The sequence below is a fragment of the Ochotona princeps genome, chromosome 29, assembly GCF_030435755.1.
Source record: "Ochotona princeps isolate mOchPri1 chromosome 29, mOchPri1.hap1, whole genome shotgun sequence".
NCBI classification, from domain to species: Eukaryota; Metazoa; Chordata; class Mammalia; order Lagomorpha; family Ochotonidae; genus Ochotona; species Ochotona princeps.
In genome coordinates, this window is record NC_080860.1 from 17319366 (window position 1) to 17344324 (window position 24959).

At 59.1% G+C, this 24959-nt stretch overlaps 2 protein-coding genes across 10 annotated transcripts in view; one reads left to right on the forward strand and one right to left on the reverse strand.

Annotated features, from left to right (window-relative positions):
- The window catches only part of SFI1 (SFI1 centrin binding protein), a 61746-nt gene extending 53911 nt beyond the window's left edge, over positions 1–7835 (forward strand). For 4 of the 6 annotated variants that reach the window (XM_058656941.1, XM_058656944.1, XM_058656939.1 and 1 more), the window contains 11 exons: positions 266–362; positions 2624–2784; positions 3096–3170; positions 3731–3805; positions 3899–4075; positions 4171–4424; positions 5039–5119; positions 5246–5417; positions 6663–6795; positions 6892–6970; positions 7422–7835. In XM_058656941.1, coding sequence (XP_058512924.1) covers positions 266–362; positions 2624–2784; positions 3096–3170; positions 3731–3805; positions 3899–4075; positions 4171–4424; positions 5039–5119; positions 5246–5417; positions 6663–6795; positions 6892–6970; positions 7422–7716 — 1599 coding nt within the window. In that variant the 3' untranslated portion in view covers positions 7717–7835. Of the gene's footprint in view, positions 1–265; positions 363–2623; positions 2785–3095; positions 3171–3730; positions 3806–3898; positions 4076–4170; positions 4425–5038; positions 5120–5245; positions 5418–6662; positions 6796–6863; positions 6971–7421 lie in introns of all 6 variants that reach the window. The other 2 variants (XM_058656942.1, XM_058656943.1) reach the window with 2 other exon arrangements.
- An 878-nt stretch (positions 7836–8713) lies between these two features.
- PISD (phosphatidylserine decarboxylase) overlaps positions 8714–24959 on the reverse strand; it is a 29185-nt gene continuing 12939 nt past the window's right edge. The window contains exons 1-7 of one of the 4 annotated variants that reach the window (XM_004592009.2): positions 12973–13025; positions 11668–11833; positions 10175–10411; positions 9913–10051; positions 9623–9769; positions 9276–9436; positions 8714–8984 (exon numbers count right to left, since the gene is read on the reverse strand). In XM_004592009.2, the coding sequence (XP_004592066.1) occupies positions 8760–8984; positions 9276–9436; positions 9623–9769; positions 9913–10051; positions 10175–10411; positions 11668–11833; positions 12973–13025 (1128 nt within the window). In that variant the 3' untranslated portion in view covers positions 8714–8759. Of the gene's footprint in view, positions 8985–9275; positions 9437–9622; positions 9770–9912; positions 10052–10174; positions 10412–11667; positions 11834–12797; positions 13026–24959 lie in introns of those variants that run through there. The other 3 variants (XM_058656768.1, XM_036496417.2, XM_058656767.1) reach the window with 3 other exon arrangements.

The following is a 24959-nucleotide window of genomic DNA, read 5'->3' on the forward strand; positions in this document are numbered from 1 at the left end:
ACAAACAAGTGCATGTTCTGTTTGCTAGATAACATCAGGATTAAACCTGTGTAATGACTTTCTCATGGCATAAGAGGAAGTTTTTCTGCCACAAAACCCCCTGCACCCGAGGTACCAGGCTCCCCACAAGGGGCCCAGGGCTTGCATGGATAGCAGCCGCCTCTGGAATGGGTGAGAGCCAAACACCACCCGCTTGGCAGGCTTGGGCTGTCCCCAGAAGTCAGAATGTGGGCTGATGGTGCCTCTGTCCCTCACCCACCTACAGGTCCTGATTCAGTGGCGGGAGGTGGCCTCCGTGCGGATCTATTACCGGCAGCGGGCAGCCTGTGCCGTTGCAGAGGCTCAGAAGGCGCTGGAGAGAGGTAAGGGGGAGGCCTGCAAGCAAGGCGCCTCGAAGAGCTGTACGACTGTGCAGGTACCCTCTGCTCCCCAAGTCTCTCCATCCATACTGGTTCTCTGGTGCTGTGTAGCAGAGTACCGTAGGCCCCGGGGGAGGGGGCAGGGAGACAAGGGGGGTGATGTCTTTCCTTTTTCTTTCTGGTGGCCGCAGCACCTAAGCCAGTGCCTGCCTGTGGACACCCACCCCACCCCACCCCTGCCTCCAGCCCCATGTGGTCTCTCCCTGGCCCTGAGTCCTTCCTTACAAGAACACTGGTGTCGTTGAGGATCCGGTCCACTCCAGTCTGATGTTGTCCTGACTGATGATGTCTGTGCCAGCCCTATGCCCAGTGTCCCGGGAAGGATGAGAAGGAGCGGGTAGCCTGGCATGCCTCAGGCTGCCATCCAGCTAATGAGAAAGGCTGAGGCTTGGGGATCAGGAAATGGATCTGGAAGGGCAGGGCAGGAGGAAGGGGACTTGCCAGGGCAGCCCCCGTCACATTAGGGTCCCGCCTGACTGTCCCCCCATATCCAGGTTGGTGTGTGCTCAGGGACCAGAGTGTCTTCACTCATGAGATACAGATTCCCCGGACACTGGGGCGTCGTCCCTGACGCAGCCAGGTGACACACAGGCGGGGATGCTCATAGTTAGAATAAATGAGCATGTAAATGATGTGACAATAATTTGCAGTGGTGTAAGTTGGACCTCAGAGACCAGTCACGTTGTCAGACTGGCTTCCTTGATTTTTTTTTCTTATTCTGTGAGTCTATATTTATGAATATGCAGAATAGACAAATCTGCAGACACAAGGTACAGTAGCAGGTCCTGGGGCAGGAAGAGCTAGGTGATTCAATACTGGGTGTCTCTCGGGTGATGAAAACGTTTGTTTTTTAATCTTATTATTTTTAAAGATTTATTTTATTTGAAAGGCAAAGCTACAGAGAGTTTCAAAATGAGAGCTCTTCCATCCATTGGTTCACACTTGCAATGACCACAACAGCTCAGGCCAGTGGCTTCCTAGGTCTGCTTCATGACACAGATGTGTCCTCCTCTGCCTGGCCCAAGGCCCAGCTCAGAAGCCAGCGCCGTGTTCTTCTTCCCTGCCAGGAGAAGCGAATGGGTTTCGCCCACTCCCTGGCCTCTGTATGGGCAGGGCTTTTGCAACCAATGCTGTAGGCTCCAGTCAGTCGGTTGCTTTTCCCCCATGTGCCCCAACTCGTGGCCACACTGGGAGGGATCCAGCTCAAGCTGTGGCCTGAAACGGCTCTTCTCCAAAGTGCTTGCCATATAGGGGATGGCAGCCCATGAGGGGCCCTGAGGTCGCCATGTCCATCACAGACAGCACACGGGGCCACAGGGCACTGCGCAGAAGGAGTGCACAGTGTACACCTTGGGACAGTGCCGGGGTTGGGCTGGGTGCTGGGCAGGGAGGAAGCAAGGGTAGGCACAGCCCGGCTGGCTGTGCTTCTCTGTGGTACCCACTTCTTGGGTTGCCAAGAGGACTCGGTGGAATAGTCAGGACGGAGAGGTACAGACAGATGACTGAGCTGGACCCAGTGTCGGCACCTGCGACACCGTTGGCCTACATTGGCCATCGCTGCCTTACCCGTGTTGCCTGGATTGCTGCACTTAGAGCTTTAGGGCTCCGTGTTTCCCTACTGGGTTTTGATCTTGTGTTGATTATTCCTATTCCCCTCTTTTGAAATGGGATGTCCTGCCATTATTTCTTGGCAGCATGATTCTTGGAAGTGTGTAATACAGGTTTGACTGCCGGCCACCTGCCCCTGAGCAGGGCTCCCTGGTACAAGCGCTGCCTGCAGAGCCCTGGCAGCTGGGACCCAGCCTGGCATATGCTGCACCTCCCACCCACCTGCCCAGGCTTGTGGCTCAGGCTACTTTGACTCCTGTTAGAATGAGCTGCTTCCTCCTGCTCTTCTTCCTCTGCCCCTTCCTCTTCTCCCTCCTACTCCATCTTCTCCCTGCGGTCCTCAGCTCCTCTTCCTCAGGCCCAGGGTCTCCCGTGTGCCTGGGCCAGGCAGCTGCTTGTGGGTGGTTCTGGGAGGGTAGGCACAGCAGTGCCTCAGGTGCTTGCTCCCCATAGAGGGCTAGAGCTGGTCAGAGAAGAACCACTGTCTGCCTGACCCCCAGCTCTGTCCCTGCACATACATCCTCCAGCGGGAACCCTCCCTGTGGGTCCTCACTGGTGGAAACCTCCAGGACCCACTCTGGCACCATCTGCCCCAGGCCGTCTGCGGACCTGGTTCCGGCGCTGGCGGGACTGCAGTCGGCGGTCAGCCCGGCAGCGGGCCCAGCTGGAAAGGGCAGCCCAGCATCACAGCCGGCAGCTGCTGCAGGAGGGCCTGGTACAGTGGAAGGTGTACCACCTAGGCTGCGTCAGGAAACGGGTAAGGGGTCAGGATACCCCTCAGAAAGGTATCTTTCCTGACAGAACTCATGGCAGCCTATGTGCGCGACTGGGTGGTTGTGGGTCTTGGGGACCGGAGCAAGGCCACAGGAGGCAGCCTGAGTATCCAGCAGAGGCCAGCGCCAGAACCCTGGCTTGCCAGAGCTGGGCGCCAAGCACTTGGGTCTGCAACAGAGACCTTGGCATGGCCCGGGAGGATGATCGTTTGTACCTGGGCCGCTCCTTGCAGTTGCCCCAGAGGCCCTGGTTGCGGCTCGGGGACCTGACTCCCCGTGTCTGATGTCTCCCCAGCTGCTGCAAAGGCAAGGTGCCCGCCTCCTGGCATGGCGGCTCAGCTGGACCTGCTTCCACCAGTGGAGACGACAGGTGGGAGCCGTGCACACACCACCCCCATTCCCCACTCCCCTCCTCTCGCTGGCTTGTGGGGCCTGGGCAGGTGACGTTGGCCCACACCTCTGGGTCAGCCTTGGCACTGTCACCCTCAGCCCCCTTCTGGTCATTGCCTGGCACCACCCACATCCTTTCATCCATGGCCGGTAGGCCAGACAAGGCCTGCTTTCTCTTGCTACAGTGTCCTGTTTAAAACACATTGGTGTGGTAACCACAAAATTATCAGGAAATGATAATGAAATGATAATGATAATGAAATGAAATTAGATTTTTGCTGAGGCTTTTATGAAAGCTGCATTCAGATGTGCCCAGGAAGCCCCTCCAGCCTGCAGGTCTTGCTTGCAGCCCAGATGTGTGCCCTTCCTCTTCCCTACTCCCTAAACCACCTGCCTCCTTCCCTGGCGGTACTCCTTGATCCTCAGATTAGGAGTGTGGTGAGGCCCTTGCAGCCAGGCAAGAGGAGGGAGGATATCAGTGGAGCAGGGTGGCTTCTTGGAGGAGGTGGTGTGGACAGAACACAGTCTTTCTGGCCCTAGCTGGAGGCCAGGAGGCAGGAGCAGCAGGCCACAGCACGGGCCCTGTGGTTCTGGGCCTTCTCGCTGCAAGCAAAGGTAATGGCCCGCCCCAGGGAGGGGGTGGATTTGGGGTGGAGGGACCCCAGCAGGTGACCTGAGCGTCAGCTCCCCCGCACTCTGCCCTTGGAGGTGTGGACAGCATGGCTGGGTTTTGTGCTGGAGAGGCGGCGCAAGAAGGCGCGGCTGGAGCAGGCGCTGCAGGTCTACCACCGACAGCTCCTCCGGCAAGGCGCCACGCAGCTCCTGCGCTTCACTGCAGACAGGAAGGCCGCCCGGCAGCGGCTGCAGGCGCAGCAGCAGGTGCAGGTAGGCCCTGGGCACCCCCACCCCCGCCTGCCGTGGGAGTGAGCTGGGTGCACTGTGAGTCGGCTGGAGGCTGACGGACGGGGATCACCTTGCAGGCTGCTCACAGTCTCCACCGTGCAGTCCTCCGCTGCGCTCTGCTTTGGAAACACAAAGTGCTGGGCAGGGGGCCTCGGCCCGCGGCCCCCATAACTCCCAACAGGCGAGTGACGTTTGAGGGTCCCCTCCTCGATCGTGCTGCTCTTCAAGCTGTGGACGCCACCCTGGATACCAAGAGGCCCCGAGCTCTGTGGCCCCACGGCATCCTAGACAGTGCAGCCCTGGCCGCTGGGGAGCCCTCCCTGCGGGAACTGTGAGTCCCCACCCTGGCCATCACCTCCTCCTCACACTCATGTGGGGTAGGCCAACCAGGGTCACACTCTGGGGCTGCTGAGGCTCGGGGAAGGGATGGGGGGCAATTTCCCAACCCCCCTTCCCACCGAAGCTCAGGAAGCCGGTGTCCCTTCCTCTGCCACTTCCTGGTCATCCTCTTTGCTGACCCAGGAAATGACACATGGAGTTGACACAGCCCTGCTCCTGCCCTCCCTGGGTGGTCTCTGCAGACCCAGTGTTGTGGTGGTGGCCAGCCCTGAGTGGCTACCTTGCCAGGAACTGCCCAGGCCCTGGAGCAAGATCTGGGTGGCTCTCCACAGCCCACCCCTGCCCATCCCTCTTCCTCACTCAACTTGACAGTACCCCGTAACTTACTCAGCCTGTGTTGCCAGAGCAGAGGCCATGTTGGGTCCCACAGTGCAGAAGCCCCTCGAGCTCAGACTCGTTTTGACAGATTGCCTACATGCCCTCCAAGCCTTGTTGCCTGACCTTGGCCGAGAACCCGGCCTTCAGTGTCCCCGCGAGGCTGAGGGGAGCTCAGGCCCCTGTGGTCTGGTCCCGTCAGCCCCAGGAACAGCCCACGTTTCCCCGCAGCGGTGCTGCAGTCTTGGCAAGGAAGCAGCCGCGTCGCCCACACTTCCTGCTGGAGCCTGTGCAGAGCCTTGGGTCCTTAGGGTACAACACCTGTGGCGGGGGGAGGGGAAGGCTGTGGGGGGGCTGGAGGGTCCTGTTTCCCAGTCCAGACTACGCCTAGGGAAGGGCCTGTAGGCTGACCAGACCCCCTGCCCGCCCTCTGCTCAGGACTGAGAAGCCGCAGGCACGTGGCCAGCCCTTCCCTTCCCTCCTGAGGCCCCTCCAGCCGGGGGCCCTGGCGAGCGCCCCACACCCAAAGCTGCCGCCAGGGGCAAGTGCAGGCCCAGAGCTGCTGCCTCCTTCCTCCTTTGTGCCCCGTGGGGCCGGAGCACCAGCAAGGGTAAGTTCTCCCAAAGCCTGGTCCTTGACTCCATCCTCTGGGCTTGCCCCTAGTGCCATAACCATAGCTGCTTTCATTCTTTTTTTTTTTTTTTTAAAGATTTATTTATTTTGTTACAAAGTCAGATATACAGAGAGGAGGAGAGACAGAGAGGAAGATCTTCCGTCCGATGTTTCACTCCCCAAGTGAGCCTCAACGGCCGGTGCTGCGCCGATCCGAAGCCGGGAACCAGGAACCTCTTCTGGGTCTCCCACACAGGTGCAGGGTCCCAAGGCTTTGGGCCGTCCTCAACTGCTTTCCCAGGCCACAAGCAGGGAGCTGGATGGGAAGTGGAGCTGCCGGGATTAGAACCGGTGCCCATATGGGATCCCAGGGCGTTCAAGGCAAGGACTTTAGCTGCCAGGCCATGGTGCCGGGCCCAGCTGCTTTCATTCTGGCACCCGAAGAGCCACTCACTCCCCCACAAGCATGGGCGCCCTAGTATACCAGGTGCAGAGGGGACACTGCAGCTGAGGCCCCTGCCTCGGGGAAGACTCCGGCCTAGTGGCCAGCAGTCCTGTCGGGTCAGGCCGGCCATGGGAATTAGGGCATCGCTGAGGGCGGGGTGAGGCTGCTGTGGTCCATGTGACTCAGCCATCACTGTGGATGTGGAGCGAGGGCAGGTAGGGCCTGCCCCAGTGGACCTGGGAGAGCAGAGGGAGGGATCCCAGGCTGACCCCTACATTCTGGCCTGAGTAACAAGGGAGGGGGCTCTTGATAAGAGGTGGAACAGGGCGAGTCTGAGTGCTGGGTCTGGCTAGGCAGGGAGGTCCAGCCACAGCTCGATGGAGTCTTCTGCATGGCTCAAGGTAAAGCCCCCAGAGCCAGCGCCTTGGGAGTGGGGTACAGGGGAGACTCACTTGAGCAGCCAGCTTGTAGAGTCAAGGGCACAAGCCTGGAAGGGGTGTGGGGTGGTGGGAGGAAGTTTGCTTCTACAGAGAATGACTGCTGTGGGTGTGGGCTGGATGCCGGGAGCTGTGGCTTCGGGAGTGGGAGTAGATGGCAGTTGGGTAAAGCCCCCAAAGAGCAGCTGGGGCGGTGCTAACCCAGGCACTGGGGCAGGACCCGACTGGCTGGGCCCCAGCCTGCCCCACCCCTGCAGGGTGCCGGGGCGGCAGGGTTGAGCTAGAGACAAGGACTTGGTGCCCTCTCCCAGGTCTTCCTCCTGGCATCCCTGCCCAGCGTCTGCCCCTCCTTCCTCTCCAGGTGTCAGCCCTCCTGACCTCTCCTGGACTGAAGATCCAGGACCCTCCACCCCCGAACAGTGTCCCTAACCCCCACCTGCTGCTCCCGGGGGACTTCACAGGTACCAGGGCTGAGCCTGGCACTGAAGTGACAGGTGGGTACTTGGGTCTCCCCTAGCCCCAGAGACCTACTATTCACTCCATCCAGTAGGGAAGATGTCAGGATAGAGCACCCTGTCCTGTTGTCACAGGCCACACGGACCTTGAGGCCGAGCTGGAGGGGATCCAGCAGCAGCTGCAGCGCTACCAGACCGTCCAGCAGAACCTCAGGTGAGGTCCAGGCGCAGGGCGGGTGCAAGGCCCCAGCCAGCTGCCGGGCCCCGGGGTGCACTGCTTCCGGTGGGGCTGGGAGTCCACATCCCTGCTTTGGAAGGGCCTTGTCTCCTGCCGGGAGTGAGGGGACACTTGGCAGAGCAGAAATCCTCCCTGGGCCTCTGTGCCACTCAGTGGCTGTGGCATCTAGGAGACCCCAAGACAGCAGGCTGCTCTCCTTGCCTTCAGCTTCCCTCGCCCCCTGCCCAGTTGCTGTCTGCTGGGGAGATGGAGGCTGCAGGAGAGCAGGGTTGGCTGCTAGGCCTACAGGTAGACCAGGGGCCCTGCAAGGCCTCTTCTCTCCCATCCCGTCCTGCCCCGCCTACCAGGTATACTGCTTCCCGTGAGGAGGGCACCTCTGGGGCCCTTTAGGGACCTGGCCTGGCATGCGGCTGTCCCCTCTCCTCAGGTCCTGTCAGCGCCAAGCAAGCAGCCTGCGCAGGTGGCTGGAACTAAGCAGGGAGGAGCCCAGGCCCGAGGACCAGGCTGAGGAGCAGCAGGTGCAGAGAGAGCTGGAGGAGGTGAGGCTGCAGGATAGCCCCTGGACAGCCCTGGGCTGTGCCTGCCCGCAGCGGGGTCTGACCCTCCCCTGCCTGCAGGTGGAGATGGAGATCCAGCAGCTGGCTGAAGAACTGCGGGCCCAGCGCCAGCCAGTTGGGGCCTGCATTGCCCGCATCCAGGCCCTGCGGCAGGCGCTGTGCTAGGCTGGTGGCCCTGCCCTGCGGGGGTGGCCTTGGGCCATTTCCAGAAATGGAACACAAAGCCACAGTGGGTTTTATTTTTTTTATTTCAAAATGTTTTGCAATTAAATGAATTACTGATCTGAAGTCTCCCACTTTTCATACAAAAATACTACTGATACAGTTGAAAAAGTTCAATGACTTCTCCTGCAGGAGAAACTCAGAGTGCCCCCAGGATCACCAGAGTCCAGCCCTGTCCCCACCACTGGGCTCCCCCAGGGCTGCACCCCTGTTTTCTGGACCCTGACCCACTCCATGACACTGTCCAAGTCCCATTCTCCAGGGAGAGGAGACCCGAGCAGGTGGATCCAGGCTCCGGTCTTCCCTCCAGCCAAGAGGACGTGGCCAGCTCCGGAAGGTCACTTATCTGGGCCTGTGAAGGTCCATGTCACCGATGCCATCCTCACAAGACACCCAGGTGATTCATGAGCCACACATGCTAAGCAGACGGACGACGCATTTCCCCATGAGCAGGTGAGCTTGGGGACAGAGCAGTTGTCGTGAAGCAGTGGCCCTGCTATGGGGTGCTAGACAGGTCCACAGTCTGTGCCAGGAGGCACGTCACCCTGTGTACCGTGTGGGGGAGGCAGGGGTAAGGCCAGAAGCACAGAGGGCCCCAGAAGATGGCGCAGATGCAGGGAGGAGCAGCAACAAAGTGCAGTAGCACTTCGCACCCTCTCAGAGCGACAGTCCCGACCAAGTGCAGGGCTGGGAGACAGAGGCCTCCAGGTTATGCTATGTTAGAAAGGCTAAGTGACAGAGCTGGTCCCAGCCTATACTCCTATACTTCCTTGTAGAGGAGGGGGAGGAACTGGCCTGGGAGAGGCTAGCAGCTCCGGCTAGCTCTTGTGAAGAGCCAGACCCTCTCTGCCCCCGGACAGGCAGGAGCACATCACTGAGAGCCCCCAGGTCGGACCCTGACAGCCAGGACAGTCTCGCGGGCTGTCCCTCTGAGAGACCCGCATGCTCCTCCTGAAAACAGACCCTCAGCAGCCAGCAGGCAGGTGCTAGAGGGAGCCCAGGGCTTCCCCAAAGCGGATCTTCTGTCCGGGCTTCAGCTTAAAGTTGAAGTCCTTGGGGGCCTCGAAGATGAGCACGATGGTGGAACCCAGGTTGAACTCGCCCAGGTGCTCGCCCTTGCGCATGGGGATGCCCTCCTTGTTGGCATGTGTCACGAAGCTGAAGTCATTGTAGGATCCCTTGCTGTACCTCGGGCTGTTTGTGTGTAAGTTCTGTCAGGGAGACCAGGTATCAGAGGCCAGGCTGTGCATGGCGGTGGCCTGGTCCAGCCAGGTCATACCCGCCATCTGGATGCCCAGAGTGGCAGCCCTGTTGGCTGGCACCATCTTGCCCACTCCCTGCCCCTCATCTGTTCCTGACAGGAGCAAAAGTGCCAAGCAGGTAACTCAATCCCTCCCACCCCCATTCCTCAGCTGAGGGGTTGCCCTGTGGCCAAGAGGCAGCTGGGGTCCCACAGCAGCCAGGGCTAGCCCCAAGCTCCCGCGAAGCCCAGCTCTGCTCACCCGGTCGAAGTAGATGCGAATGGAGCCCACATTGGTGGCCCCGACAGCCGTCAGGGAGAAGAAGCCGTGCTTCCAGTCCCCGGTCAGGACCACACGCTCATTGTGGCAGAAGAGCTCCTTGATCCAGCGGGCCATGCCGGGGTTCACGGACATCAGGGAGCCTGTGGGGGCAGGGGACATCAGGGACCCACTGCAGGACAGCCTGATACCCACAGGGCTCTGACAACACCTGCCCCAAGGTCCCTGCTCTGCAGGGCAGCCCCTGGCTCCCATACCAGCCAGCCAGAAGCGCTCAACCTCCCACCTCAGCAATGCCAGTCCAGAGCTCATCCCCCGCTCCCACCCACCTGGGAAGTGGCGCCGGTGGGAGACGGTCCAGTCGGTGGGGGAGTGGAAGCAGTGGTAGTCCCCGGGGGCCAGGTAGATGACACAGTGGTAGAGCTCATTCCCTGCCCGGGTAACCAGCTGCTGCTTGAAGGAGTCGCAGGAGGCGGCTGCGGTGGGGACAGATAGGACAGCCCCGGGGCCTTGGTCAGGGTATGTCTCAGCCCCTTCTGCCAGCCGGCCGGCCGCTCCCACAGCTGCCCCAGCCCCTGGCTCGGCCACCCCTGCCCCGGGCCCTCCCTGGCAGAGCCACCTGGTGGAAAGGGCGGCTCATCCGTGCAGGTGCGAGGGCCGAGGAACGACTCCAGGGAGTAAGTGACTCCCTTCACCTGCTCCACCTCACAGTTCTTCACCTGCCCAAAGTTGAGGATCTTCCCATCCGACGGGCTGATCTGCAAGGGCAGGGAGAGGTTGACTGGCAGGAAGGGGGGGTCTCTTCCCACCAGGCACCTTACCCCGCCCTCTGCGACAGGCAAGCACGGGGCGCAGGGTGCAGGGCCCGGCTCAGGCCTCACCACACTATGCAGGCCACAGACAGGCCGGGCCTGCGGCTTCAGCTTGCGCCGGAAAAACTCGCTGAGGTTGCGGTAGTGGTGCAGGTCTTCCACAGCGGCCTCCTTCATGTTCACGCCGAAGGTCCAGATGTACAGGCTGTACACGGGCCTGCGCAGCCAGTACGGCAGCTCCACCTGGTTGAGGCGGCCCCAGGCCCGGGACAGCAGACGCGTCGGCACGGACTTGTACAGGGCCACCTGCAGCCACAGGGCAGGGGGCTGAGTCGGCCACTCCACCCTGCCCCAAAGAGTCAGAGTACCCCTCCCCGCTGCCCAATGACAGGAAAGAACACCACCCCCCCAGGCTAGTTTTGTGATGCGGGGTTTTCTGCTAGGAACCAGACTGCGCTTGCCAAGTGCACACAACCCGGGTGAACGTCCAGCTCAGGTTCTTTGAGTCATTTTCTGTCAGATGGTGAATGCCCTAGTCCTGGCAGGGAGGAGAGGGGTGGCAGGGGTGTGCCCAGGACCACTGCCTGCAGCCCAGACCCCCGAAGAAAGGAGGATGCTCCCAGAGGCAGAGGACAAGGCTACGGTGCCACGGGCCAGCAAGGCCGCCTCCCTGACTCGGCTGTGCTGCGCCCCTGGGCCTGGCAGCACGTCCCCCATGACCCAGTACACATGGCTGCCTGCCAGGAGACGGAAGGGTCGCCCCCTAGGGCCTCTCTGCCACACGGTACCCCAGGCCGGGCTCTCAGGACTAGGAGCCTGGTGCACTGAGGTTGAGGGATAGGCCAGGGATGGGTACCGGGCCCCAGAATTCACATGCAGGGTCAAGCATGCAGGAAGGGGCGGCCTCTCAGTGCGGGCACCACTGACATAGTTGGGGGGCTGCTTGTCTGAGCAGCACCAAGTTCCCAGAGAGCAAATGCCGCTGCATGCCAGCTCTCTCAACACCTAGGGAATGACCTAGGGGGTCCTAGGAAACTGTTCCCTCCCCTCCCCGCCGCTGCAGGACGCCTCCGTGCCCTTACACACTCCAGGTCCTCCCCCTCCAGGGAGTGGCAAGAGCCTGGGCACGATTTCCTCCTCAGGGTCTGCAAGTCCCTGGGGACCAGCACTGCTCCCCAGCCGGGGCGGCCCTGGTGTCTGTCCCCACTTCCTCAGGCACTCGCCTTCCCTTCCCCGCCTAACCCTCCAGCACCAGGAGAGAAGGGGTCTACCTGGACTCCTCGTGGTCACCTCTGAGGTCTCCTGTGCCTGAACACACATGAGGCAGGCCCTTGTGTGACCTGCTTCCAGGAGCCAAGTCCCAAAGTGGCAGCAATGGGACAGGTGGTGGACAGCAAGTGCTCATGGTCACTCTTGTGGCCCATCCGGCTGCTGGCCACCGCCTTGGCCTTCCCAACCCATGAACTACTGTTAATTGCCAGCCACTCGCCGCCTCCTTGGCCTGCCTTGCACCCAGGTCCACGTCAGGGCAGCTGGGGCCACAGTGGCCTGCAAGCACTTACCCTGCTCACAGGCCTCCATCCCACCCGGCTGAGTGGCCTGAGGGCGCCGAAGGGCAGGAGGTAGTAGAGCATGGTCAGGGGCCAGGAGCGCAGTTTCAGGGCAGGTCTGGACATGCAGCTCAGCTGGCCCAGCCTCCGCCGCAGGGCCAGCTGGGGGAAGTGCAACCTGCAGGACACATGTCTGTGAACCACAGGCTGCTGGATGATCTCCCCACAAGCCTACCTGGGCACTGCCCCTCCTCTGCAAGCCGCTTTTCCGATTCAGCAATCAGCTCTGGCTAGCCCACCTAAGGCCTGGGAATGGGGCAGCAAGGGGAGCCCTAACCCAGCCCCTGGGCACCTCTCCCAGGGAGCCTTTCAGGCCCTGCAGTAGAGGAGAGGGGTGGAGAGGCTGCCTCACATCCCCTAGGCTTCTGGTCTGAGCCAACAGCCCACATGCAGCAGGTGCACACACACACCCCTACTGGCTACGGCTGCACCCACCCGCACAGCCTTTCTACAGCAGGTCCAGCTCTCCAAAACCCATCCACAGCCTCGTGAGGGGCTCTTCCCCCCCCCCCTTTAAGTCCCCTTCTTGCAATGAGCAGGTCCCACACCTGGCCCAGACCCCTCCCAACCAGTACAAACACCCAGGCCTAAGCAAATGCTGCTGGGGAGCCCAGTATTGCCTGCAGAGGAACACAGTACCATCCGCTTGGCAGACACCCCCAGGCCTGTGTGTTCGTGTGCAAGTGACTGCACTGGGCTGGACGCACTAAGACCACCAGTGTGGCCCAGCCCCGAGGTGGGAAGCTGAGCACACCAAGGGACAAAGAGCAGAACAAACCAGCAAAGGTAGCCAGAGGCAGGCCTTGGCAGGCATAGGTAGCTGCAGCCCCACTGCTCAGCAAGTGCCCCACACCTGCTCTCCCGGCTCCAGCACTGTCCCTGTTATTTTCAAAAGGAGCAGCAAGGGGCCAGGCGGACAGAGCCCCGCCCTGCTCACTGCAGAAGAGTAGGGACCAATCCCAGCAGAGCTGCAGGAAGCCCCTCTCAGAGGCTGCCAGGCCAGCTCTGCAGGCAGCGGGGGCTGGGGCACCACCCTGAGGACCGTGGCAGGCCAGGCAACCCTCCCCCCAGAACCCAGGTACCTGAAATGGGCTCTCCTCCTCAGGCCCCCGGGGCTGGGCCCCTCCAGCTGTGGGGGCTGACCCTCGGGCCCCCTGCTGCCACCTCCACCTCGGGGGACCGCTGGACATGAGCTCTGACTTTTCGGAGGTCGTGATGGGGCACAGTGTGGCTAGGACGCGGCGGGTAGCATCTCACCATTTCGTGGCTGCGCGGAGCTCTGGTCCTCGCCGCGCCTCTGACTGACACATGGTGGGCAGGCACGCAGAGGAAGGGCGGCGCAGGCAGCTCGCTCACTCGCTCCTGTTTCTCCTCCTTCCTCCCCTTCCCCCTGTGCTGTCACTGCTCCAGGGGCGCTGGCAGCTCCACTTCCCTGGTTCTCAGTGAATGGTTCACGGAGTGCAGAGGGTTGGGGCTAATTGCAAACAGACAGGCACTTGGTCACACACCTGCTCCACCACCTGCTCTGGCTGGGCTGGCAGCTCAGAGCGGAAGCCCCTGTGCTCAGCCCACTCTGTTCCCCAGGCCTGGCCAGCCGCCCCATCCGGCCCAGGTCACCCACTGGCTCTGCTCAGCCAGGAGGGCCGCAGGTGGGAGAGGCCTCTGGAGCCCTGCAGGGAGGGGAGCGGGCATTGCCAGGGCTCCAGGAGCACAAGGCGGGAACCTGAACCCAGCGTCGGCCTGTCTGCAGCCGCGCCCCTCCCTTGCCAGGATCTGACCCATTTTCGATCCAGGTTACCAAGCAGCATCTGTGGAATGAGACGCACACGAGTCCTCCGGCCCTCCAGCTCTGCCCACCCCAGCCCTCCTCCGAAGCTGTGCGTCTATCTGGGTGATCTTGGACAATGTGCCAAAGGCTGGGAACCCATGGACCTAAAAGCCAAACCAGCCGGCTCCCCGCCCCATCTCTGCTTCAGAAGAGCACTTTGGACGTGCTATCTGCAGGACACGCCCAGCCCAAAGCTTGTCCCCAGCGCAGATAACAGGGACAGAGAGCAAACATTCCAGGCTGTGGCTATCTCAGCCTCAGCTGCTCAAGGCTCAGGGAGCGATGGGCTGACATGGGCTGATGGGGAGCCCACCCCAGCCTGCCTCCACTCCCAGCCACAGCCTTGGAGGCGGGGCACACACCACTCCATCCTCAAGGAACCCAATGAGGACCCCAGAGCCGCTGCCTGAGGCGGGGAGCAGAGGTTGGCGAGGACAGATGGCCTGGCCCACCGGTGATGGATCAAGCAGCCCCGTGACGCCAACGTGACCATACAAGGACCACCTGGACACGTGCATGGACACAGCCAGCCCTGGCATCAACTTTGCGTCACTGAAACCCCTGTCCTGGCCCTGGCAGGGAAGGTTCCCGGCCACCAGGCCCCTCCCAGCAAATGAATGACCTTGGCCTCCTCCCTGGGAAGATACCAGAGGTCACCCCAGATGTAGGAGCCCCACCCCCTCCCAAGGGCCAGGTCTGAGGAACCACTGGGCAGCCCTGCTCCTGACACAGGCTCACACCTGGAGGGTCAGCTCACCTGGGGACTAACACCCACACACCCACTCTCCGGGCCCCCCAGCCTGGCCTCCTGCTGTTGCCAGCCTCAGGCAACGAGCCCAGGGCCCAGCTCTGCAGAATGGGCACCAGGACCGAGCTGGATTCACGGAGGTGAGGAGGAGACCCCAGGAGCTCAGTCTCCTGCTAGGTTTCTGTCCTACCGTGTGCCATGGTGGCCAGCACAGCCCCGAGTTCTTGCCGCCTGCTAGGGGCTCCTCGTCAGGCCTGCAAGGCCAAGGATTGGACCAGACAAGACAGCCCAGCAGGGAAAGCTGAGCCCTCCTCCCTTCAGCCAAGGAGGCTCTTTTCTCGAGCCACCTCCAGAATCACCCTCAAGGCAGGGCCCCACCTGTACTAGCCTACAGTGAGACCGGGTCCACCCCTCCTCTCTCGTGGGCCTTGGGGGTCGGCACAGTGTCTGTCTTAAGGGGGATGGGGTTGCCAGACTTGCTGCCTTCTTGCCCCAAGGCCAGAGCTACTGGTGTGGCCAGGAGGGCCTCCAACCTTCCTGTTTCCCAGCCCTGCCCACCCTCCCAGGCCCTCAGCTCCTCCCAAGGGACTTCAATCAGGGGCCCAGGAGGTGGGCCCACGTCCCAGCACCCCTCCCTCCTCAGAGTCAAGGGCACTGTGTGGAGGCGGGTCTCACACAGGGACCAGAAGGACTTGAAAGTCAGAACACAGCCTGAGGGCCAGCCACCTGGACCAGCAGAGCCCAGGGGCCTTGTGGCGAAGGAGGGGCAGGGCAGGGAATGACGTGGCCACTGCAGTCCAGTGTCCCCACCCTGCGTGGAGCTGGGGAAGGCCCTGTGGGTCTCAGAGGCTTGGCACACGGCTGTGGCCGGGGCCCAGAGCGACTGCTTGGAGACCACCACTCCACCCAGGAGCTCATTGCAGAGCTGGCTCCCAGCACCTGCCCTCTCTCCCACAGCAGCACTACAGAGCCTTGGTCTCGTGGGGAGGGGGGACAACAGGGACTCGGGGCTGCTCTGGGGACAGTGGTCAGCCTTGTCAGAACCTGCTGTTGCGGGGGTCATGTCAAGCAGCACTGCCACATCCCAGGCTACGGGCACCAGCACCTGCCCTTCCCACCCCTGCCATCAGTGCAACGGAACATTCCAACTGGAGTTAGACCAAAGGACCTAGGCCAGCGAGCAGCCCCTGTGGGTGGGGTGCTGTAAGCACACAAGGAAGCGTGCCGATGGGGGTGGCTGCACCTGAGTGTGCAGGTATTAACGCTGTGAGTGTGCAAGAGCGCTCACATACTGAGTATGGTGCGTGTGGGTACAGGCATGCATGCGTGTATTGAGTATGCAGGCGTCTGTGCAAGAACCCTTGTGATAGTAAGGCTGTGTAGAAGCACGGGGGTATCAGGGCGTGGTGGGGTGCACATGAGCCTGTGAGGACATGTGTGTACACTTGTGCAGGTACTGAGCTGTGTGTGCGCATGTGTGGCTGTGAATGTGCACTCATGTCCCTGACCCAGCTCCCTACGGCCTCGGAGGCCCTAGCCTGAGCCTTGGGAGGCAGGGCAGGCAGAGGGGCCCCGGGACTGTCTACCAGGAGTCCCAACAGGCTCTCCCTGAGCACAGGAGGCCTCACGGCTCCATGTCCAGCAGGAGACGCCCCAAGAAGGGGCTCCTGCTCCCCCTCTGGAAATCCACCCAGGAGGTGCAGCCTTACCTTCAGCAACTGCAGCACCCCAATCTTCCTGGCCGCTGGCTTCCCACACGAGCCCACCCCAGCACTGGGGACGCAGCTCTCCTAAGGCCCAGCCCCCTGGAGCGGTGCGACATGGGGTCACCACCCCCTCCTCTCCTGCATGCCAAGGCGAGAAGCAGACAAAAGCTCACAAGCAGGGGACAGGAAAAATGGATTCTCCCTCGGCAGAATGGGGGGGTCACCACATGAAGGAAGAGAGGCAGAGCGGAGAAGGGCTGCTGAGGCAGTGGCCAGGCCGTCCGTGGAAGAAGACAGGCAGAGACAGGACTGGGCCCAGATCTTCCTGAATGTTCCTGGCCAGGCCCCTCCAGGAGCGGGGGAAGGGGCAGCGTGACCCCGTCCTGAGGCACAGGCTGCTTCCCTGTCCAGGTGGCCCTTAGCCCCTGAGGCAGCGATGGGGGAGGTAGGGGCCCAGCCCGGCCCCCCTATCCCCAACACTCAGCCATGCCGGCATCTCCCTCATTTCCCCACACACAGGACATGGAGGAAGTGAGCTCATGCCCCGTGACCCGGGTCAGGGGCAAGAGGCGGGGGCCACCATCTATGGGAGCCAGTGAAGAGAGCGCCCAGGCCCCCGGGCCTCAGCCTTCCTGGCTACAAAAGAGCTGATGGGCATCCCCACAAGTGCCGAGGGCACCCACGGGGGTCATCCTGGCAGGGCAGAGCGGGAACCTCCCTGAACTACCTGTGGCTCCGGGTGAGCGATGGGCGCGGCTCACTCACCAGCAGGTGGGTCCAGGCTGCAGCGGATTCCCGGCTCTGGGCTCGGGTCCCCCAATCCTTCCCACCGGAGCTCCGAAGCCTCCGGGCTGCGGGCGGGGGCTCGGCTTCCAGCCACTCAGACGGCTGGGGGCGGGGGCAAGAGGCCAGACACCAGACACTGTTAAAGCTGCCGCTCCCTTGGCTCCCTCCCAGCCTGGCCTGGCCCAGGGAGCCCTGAGGGCCCCTTTAAGAGGGGGGGCTAAGGCCTGGGGGAAGAACTAGCCCGGTAACGGTTAGGGTTGGGGCAGCCGGGTGGGGCTGTAGCCCCCACAGGAAGCGGTCCTGAGTCTGTGATGGCTTCTCCCTTCTCTCTCTCCCTCGGGCTCCTGCGTGCTGCTGACCTCACGGGAGGCTGAGCTTCACTGGACTGGGCAAGGAGGCCCCCCCAAGCCCTGGAAACCCCCCCACACTCACAGGCACTGAAATCCTTGCCACCTCCCACATGCCATCTGGAGGGCAAATGGGAGACCCTGGCCCCTCTTCTACCCTCAGTCACCCCCACCCCCAAAATCCTTTGACCCCTCTAGATGTGACTGCAGAATGAGAGCAGCCGTGAACAATGCCCACTGCCCAGCCTGGGCATGGGCTGCCAGAAGGCCTATGCCAAGCCTTTCTGCCCCCACTAGATCGGTCATCAGCCCCACGCCCACAGGTGCCAGGTGCCCAACAAGCAGTCTACACCGCAAGGAGGAAGCAGCTGAACTGTTTTCCTGGGAGGGAGGGAGGTGGTGTGGAGGAGTCACCAACAGGGTCACCAAGGAGCTCACTGCTACAGGTGCAACCGGCTCAGCAATGGTCAGGTAGGCCCCTGGGGCTGATTCCTCTCTCTTGGACTACTAAATAACCCAGGGCCTTGCCACCAGTGAGGAGGCTGGTCCTACTTTTCTACCAGAGGACAGCACCCACGTGTCTGAGGAGAGATGGGAAGGTGAGCCAAAGCAGCCTGGGTCATAGTCCCACACCTGTCCCCACCTGAATCCGGCCCGAACAAGTACTATGTGACAAGCCACAGACCTGGGACGTGGCAGGGAGACAAGCATGGCTCACCCTCACAGCCCCGCACGACAGCCCTACCTACAATGTACCTGTAGTTTGGGGGCGCAAGGGACAAGCAAGCTGCCGTTCCAGCATTAAGGGGCTTCAGGTTTTGGTGCAAGACTGAAAACGTTACACACAGACTGCCTCCCACTTGTCCCAGCCCATGCCCATAGCAGACTTGACCTACTGATCTTAGCTCGCTCCGAGCCCCACTCAGACTTCAGACCCCTTCTTGCCGCAGAGTTCCAAGCAAACACCACATCAGCAGGGATAAAAAGGAATTAAAACACAGAAGATGCTGACACAGGATCCAAACTAGGAAGACCAGACAGCCACTCTAACTCAAACTGGGCTTCCTTCGCTGTGAGGCCGACGGGGGGGAGCCAGGGGCTCGGACGGAAAGTCGGGTTCCGAGCAGCTCGGCTGCCCGTCTGCTGAGAGCTCCAGAATGTCAAGGTGACGTGCAGCGCCATGCGGACCAGTGCTTTGGCTAACCCTTCAGAACATCTATTAACCAGTCCGCCTACTGGCCTGCGATCAGCCCTCCCCACTGATGGCTGCCCAGGGCACTGGAGACTCTGGATCCGCCATGTCGCCCAGGCTCCAGCCTGGAACAGAGGGGCCACAGGAGCAAGTTTCGTCACCGACCTGGGGGGATTCCAGTTGACCAATGGCACCCCTGAATGGACATTCCTTACAGAGTTGGGGGACAGACGGCCCCTTTGCCTGCCCACGTGTCTAGAGGAGTATAAAACCCCTCCACACGGATCTCAGCTGCCCTTTCGCCTCCATCTTCCTTCCCCTCTGTGCGAAGGGGGCCCAGGAGCGGATTTTCCAATAAAGCTTCCATCACAACTCTGAACAACTTGCTGATATTATACCACCAGCGGGCAGGCGGCCAGTGGGCATCATCTAGCACCCACCTCCCACCACAGCAAGTCCAGGAAGGAAAAGTCCCATCTTGAATGAGGTTCCTGCACACCACCCAGGCCTGCATTCCCACTTCCTCCCAGCCTAGGAGCACCACCTAGTGCCACCGGGAGGCTCTACAGCACCTGCGGAGGGCGGCCTCCCAGTGCCCTCAGCCCACGGCTGGAGGGATACCCGTGCCAGGAGGTGGGTTGCAGCTGCTGTCTCAGGCTAGGCTTGCCCTTGTGTTATGGGGAGCAGTTCCTGGCTTTCACCCCAGCCTGTGCAACTTATTAGATATCCCCCCACCCACCCAGCACATGCACAGCCTCTCTGGCAGCTCCACAACAGGCTTGCCCAGCCACCCAGGAGGGGCACCTGCAGTGAATCAAAAAATAATAAAAGAAAATAAATAAAATAGAATAAATAAAATAAAAATGTATCTCCAGGTGGAGTGTGGCACACAGAGGGAGACTCACAGAGTCGTCCTGGCTTTTTGGTTTTGATTTGAAGCCCTACACTGCGATCAGGCTCAGCTCCTCAGGACTCCCAGCCACAGCGCACCAGCAGAACAGCAAAGACGAGCCCATCCCCAGGTGGGAGGGAGGCCAAGGTGGAGGTGAGGATCACATGGTGGGGGGAGTGCTGCAGCCCAGGGCCACGCCCCGGCAGCAAAGGAAGGGCCCGAGGCCCTCCAAGGTGCCCTCCTGCTCTCCAAGGTGTCCTCATCTCTTCTTGCTGAGAGCTGGCCCCTGCAGGTCAGTTCCAGCAGCCTAAGCAAACTCCTCCAGCACGCTGCCAACTTGTCTCCCTGCCTGTTTACACATCTACAACTGCTTTCTCACGCCCATTAGGCAAGCAGTAAAACAGTACTTGCTAAAACTCCAGTGTGTGCCAGCATGAGGCCAAGGGTTCACGGTCAACCACCTCATGAAGGAGCAGCTGGCTGTCCTGTTTACAGATTAGAATCAAGAAGCTACAGTCTGGAAAGGCCCACGTCACCATCACTTGGAGTCCCGGATCCACTTCTGATCCAGCTCCTAGCTCACGCACCTGGGAAGCGGTGGGAGATGGCCCGGGCCGCGGGCACCCAGGAAGGGAGACCTGATGCAGTTCCAGGCTGCTGCCCTCAGTCTTTCTGACCGCTGTGGCAATCTGGGAGCACACTAACGGATGGAGGACCCCTTTCTCTAACTCTGCCTTCTCAACAAACACATAAATACACATCCATCAGGGACCCTGGGGGGTGGGAGGCTGGGTGGGGCTTCTCCCTTTATCTCCCCCCTTACCCAAGACACAGGAAAAGACAGAGAATGTGGAAACAATGGTCTTACCCATTTTCCTGTAACCCTTGACCCTTTGTGTCCTAATCAACTATGTAAAGATTATCCAAATAAAATAATCAAAAATAAAAAAGCAACTATTAAATCATCATCAATAATAAAAATTAAATTAAAAAAATCAACTATGGGACACATAAAGCATAAGAATGTGCAGTGAGTGTCCCAGCTTCTCCTCTAACCATCCAGGTCCCTGCTTGTAGCCTGGGAAAGCAATGGAGGCTTTGGGACCCTGTGCCCATGTGGAGGATTAAGAAGTTCCTAGGGCCCAGCGCGTGGCCTGGCAGCTAAAGTCCTCACCTTGAACGGGCTGGGATCCCATATGGGCACTGGTTCTAATCCCGGCAGCTGCACCTCCCTTCCGGCTCCCTGCTTGCAGCCTGAGAAAGCAGTCGAGGACGGCCCAAAGCCTTGGGACCCTGCACCACGTGGCAGACCTGGAAGAAATTACTGGCTCTCGGGCCCAGCACAATAGCCTAATGGTTAAGGTCCTCGCCTTGAACGCACTTGGATCCCATATGGCCTGAGAAAGCAGTAGAGGATGGCCCAAGGCCTTGGGATCCTGCAGCCACATGAGAAACCCGGAAAGAAGTTCCTGGCTTCTGGCTTTGAATCGGCGCAGTGCTGGCCGTTGTGACCACTTGGGGAGTAAATCACTGGATGGAAGATCTTCCTGTCTCTCCTCCTCTCTGTACATCTTACTTTGCAATAAAAAAAAGTAAATAAATCTTAAAAAAAAAAAAAAAGATGTCACTTGAGGGCACAGTGAGTAGTGGCTAAATCCTCGCCTTGCACATGCCAGGATCCCATATGGGCAGCAGTTCGTGTCCCGGCTGCTCCACTTCCATCCAGCTCCCTGCTTGTGGCCTGGGTAAGCAGCAGGAGGATGGTTCAAAGCCTTGGGATACTGTGCCCATATGGGAGACCCAGAAGAAGCTCCTGGCTCCTGGTTTCAGATCAACTTAATTCTGGCTGTTGTGGTCACTTGGGGAGTAACTAGCAGATGGAAGATGTTTTTTTCTGTCTCTCCTTCTCTCTGTATATCTGCCTTTCCAACAAAAATTAAAAAATCTTTAAAGAAACACAGAAAGGAGGAGAGACAGAGAGGAAGATCTTCCATCCGATGAGTCACTCCCCAAGCAGCCACGAGGGCCAGAGCTGAGCTGATCCAAAGCCAGGAGCCTGGAGCCTGTTTCAGGGCTTCCTTGCTGCTGCAGGGTCCCAAGGCTTTGGGCTGTCCTTGACTGCTTTTCCCAGGCTGCAAGCAGGGAGCTGGATGGGAAGTGGGATTAGAACTGCTGCCCACGCCAGTTCTAATGCCGGCAGCCCTGCTTCCCATCCAGCTCCCTGTTTGTGGCCTGGGAAGGCAGGCGAGGACGGCCCAAAGCCTTGGGACCCTGCACCTGCGTGGGAGACCTGGAGGAGGCTCTGTCTGGGCTTCTGGCTTCGGATCGGCACAGCTCAGACCGTTACAGCCGCTTGGGGAGTGAATCCTCCTCTCTGTATATCTGACTTTGTAATAAAAATAAATAAATCTTTTAAAAAATTAATAAAAATAATTTTAAAAGGAGACAGAGGGCTTGAATACACATTTCTCCAATGAAGATGGAGTAACAGCCTGTTCCCACAGGGAATGTGTGCCAAGACCGCTCACACATCTAAAGTCGAGGACAGCGCCAAACCCTTTATGTTCTGTGTCTTCCTTCATGTATAAATCTACAGTAAAACTAAGATGTAAAGCAGGAAGAGCCGGAGATGAACAATAACAACCAGTGATAGAGTAAGAGACGGCGCTGGGCACAGTGCGTTAGGCTTCCATCCGAGATGCTGCAGCTCCTATCAGACTGCATGGTTCCAATTCCAACTGCCCTACTGGGATTCCAGCTTCCCGCTAACCATACCCCGGCAGGCAGCAGGTGCAGCAGCAGTGACAGACCCCAGACTGAGTTCCCAGCTCCGGCGTGGCCTGGATCCAGCTCCTCTCTTTCTCTCAGGGAGGCAAGGGGATTAGGGCGGGGCGACTTGTTTCCGGTAAGTAGTAAGTAGTAACGAAGCCACTGGGTAAGGCTAGCAGACGTCTTTCAGTTTAAAGCGCTTTCATTCAGAATGAAAGTGGAATTGATACACGTCCCTAAATATAGCCCCAAACCTGGAAGGACTAGATTTACCAAAATGTTCACGGGTTTCATATTTTGCAATGCTTTCTGATTGTTTCAAATGACACTTATTTTTGCAATTAGAAAAGGACAAAACTATTTCCACTTTGGGGAACGTGATACCACATCTATGGGGGCAGGGAGAGAAAGAGGAGGAAGCAGAGAAACTGTCTACTTTGGAAAGCAGGACACCACACTTCAAGCAGGAGACCAGGTCCCCTGTCACCCTGCAGTGTGTGCACACGTACACACACACACACACACACACAGGCTTCCTCACTACTTGGCCAAATGCATAGGCTTTTTGTTTGCTCACATAAAGACTTGACTTTTGGAGCAAATGCTCAAATGTACACAAACAGAACACACAAAGGTCCTTCGGGCCGGCAGCTGCCCTTGCGCAGAGCTCGGCTCCTTCCCCGGGCAAGACCCTCTCGGCCCTCCCGCCTCCAGGCGGCAGCCGTGGGTGCTGCAGGTTGTCTACAGGGCTGCCAACAAGAGCTATCCTACCGGATTAAAACAACCACCACCAGTTCCGCTGGGGGGATCAAGGGGCCCACCATGAGCCTTCTTCTGCATTCAAATTGATACGCTCACTTCACATTAAAATTGTTTTTCAATTATTCACTTATTTATTTGAAAGGCAGAGAGGAAGACAGACAAGAAAGAGGGACAGAGTGTGTGAGTACCCCCACTCCGACCCACTGGGTTCACTCCCTAAGCAGCAGTAATTCAGGTCTCACAGGAGGTACTTCAAAAATAAATAAACGAATGAAGAGGTCTCAGCCATGCAGCTGCTGAAATGAGCTCAGTGGTTGGGCCGCTGCGCCCTCTTGGGCATCAGGAGCCCTGGATGGAGTTCCAGGCTCTAACTGGGCCTGGTCCAGCCCTGCAGCCCTTTTTTTTTTTTTTTTTTTTTAAAGATTTATTCATTTTATTACAGCCAGATATACACAGAGGAGGAGAGACAGAGAGGAAGATCTTCCGTCCGATGATTCACTCCCCAAGTGAGCCGCAACGGGCCGATGCGCGCCGATCCGATGCTGGGAACCAGGAACCTCTTCCGGGTCTCCCACGCGGGTGCAGTGTCCCAAAGCATTGGGCCGTCCTCGACTGCTTTCCCAGGCCACAAGCAGGGAGCTGGATGGGAAGTGGAGCTGCCGGGATTAGAACCAGCGCCCATATGGGATCCCGGGGCTTTCAAGGCGAGGACTTTAGCCACTAGGCCACGCCACCAGGCCCCCTGCAGCCCTTTTGAATATAAATCAGCAAACACAAAATCTCTCTCCCCCTCTCTGTAACTCTTTAAAATAAATTAAATAAATTTTTAAAAGTTTATTTTATTTTTATTGGAAAGTCAGATATACAGAGAGGAGGAGAGACAGAGAGGAAGATCTGTCTGTTGATTCACTCCCAAGTGGCCGCAATGCCCAGAGTTGAGCCAATCTGAAGCCAGGAGCCTCTCCCAGGTCTCCCACACAGATGCAGGGTCCCAAGGCCCTGGGCTGTCCTCAAAGGCTTTCCCAGGCCACAAGCAGAGAGCTGGATGGGAAGTAGGGCCACTGGGTTTAGAACTGGTACCCATATGAGATCCCAGAGCGTGCAAGGCGAGGACTTCAGCTGCTAGGCTACCACAACGGGTCCAGTAAATTCTTTTTCAAGGAAGAAAAAAAGTGTTTTATTTTTACTGAAAGGTCATATTTACAGAGAAAAGGAGAGACAGAAAGAAACATTTTGAATCCACCGATTCACTCCCCAAGTGGCCAGCTTGGAGTTGAGCTGATGTGAAGCCAGGAGCCAGGAACCTCCTCTGGGTTTCTCACTCGAGTGCAGAGTTCCAAGGTTTTGGGCTGTCTTCGACTGCGTTCCCAGGCCACAAGTAGGGAGCTGGAAGGGGAGCGGAGCAGCCAGGATATAAACCAGCATGCATACGGGATGAGGATACAAGGCAAGGACTTTAGCCACTAGATTACCGCACCAGGCTCAATAAATTAAATAAATCTTACACACTTAGACAGATACACACACAAATTAGGGGCTGATGTTGGGAGCCTGCTACACCAGCATCCCATACAGGTGCTAATGAGACCTGACTCTGGGACCAGGGCAATAGCCTAGCAGATAAATTTCTCGCCATGAAAGTGCTGGGATCCCATATGGTCAGTGGTTCCAAGTCTGGTAGTTCAAATTCCCATCCAGCTCCCTACTTGTGGCCTGGAAAGCAGTCGAGGATGGCCCAAAGCCTTGGGACCCTGCACGCGTGTGGGAGACCTGGAGGAAGCTCCTGGCTTCAGAACGGCATGGCTCCGGCCATTGCGGACACTTGAGCCATCAGATGGAAGATCTTCCTCTCTGTCTCTCCTCCTCTCTGTATATTTGCCTTTCCAATACAAATAAATAAAATCTTAAAGAGAGAGAGAGAGAGAGACAGACAGACAGACAGACCTGGCTACTCCACTTCTGATCCACACCCTTGTAAACGCACCTGTGAAGGCAGTAAAATCAGCCAAGTGTGTGGGCCCCTGCACCCACAGTGTAGAGGCACTGCAGCCACGTTGGCAGTGAACCAGCAGATAAAGGCTCTCTTCCCTCCCGCCTCTGGAACTCTCAAATTTAAAAAAAAGGGGGGGGTGGAGGGGAGAGTGTTCAGAGCAAGCTTGCAACTCACCTTCCTACACCCTTCATCTGGTTTAATCATCAGAATCCCTCAGGATA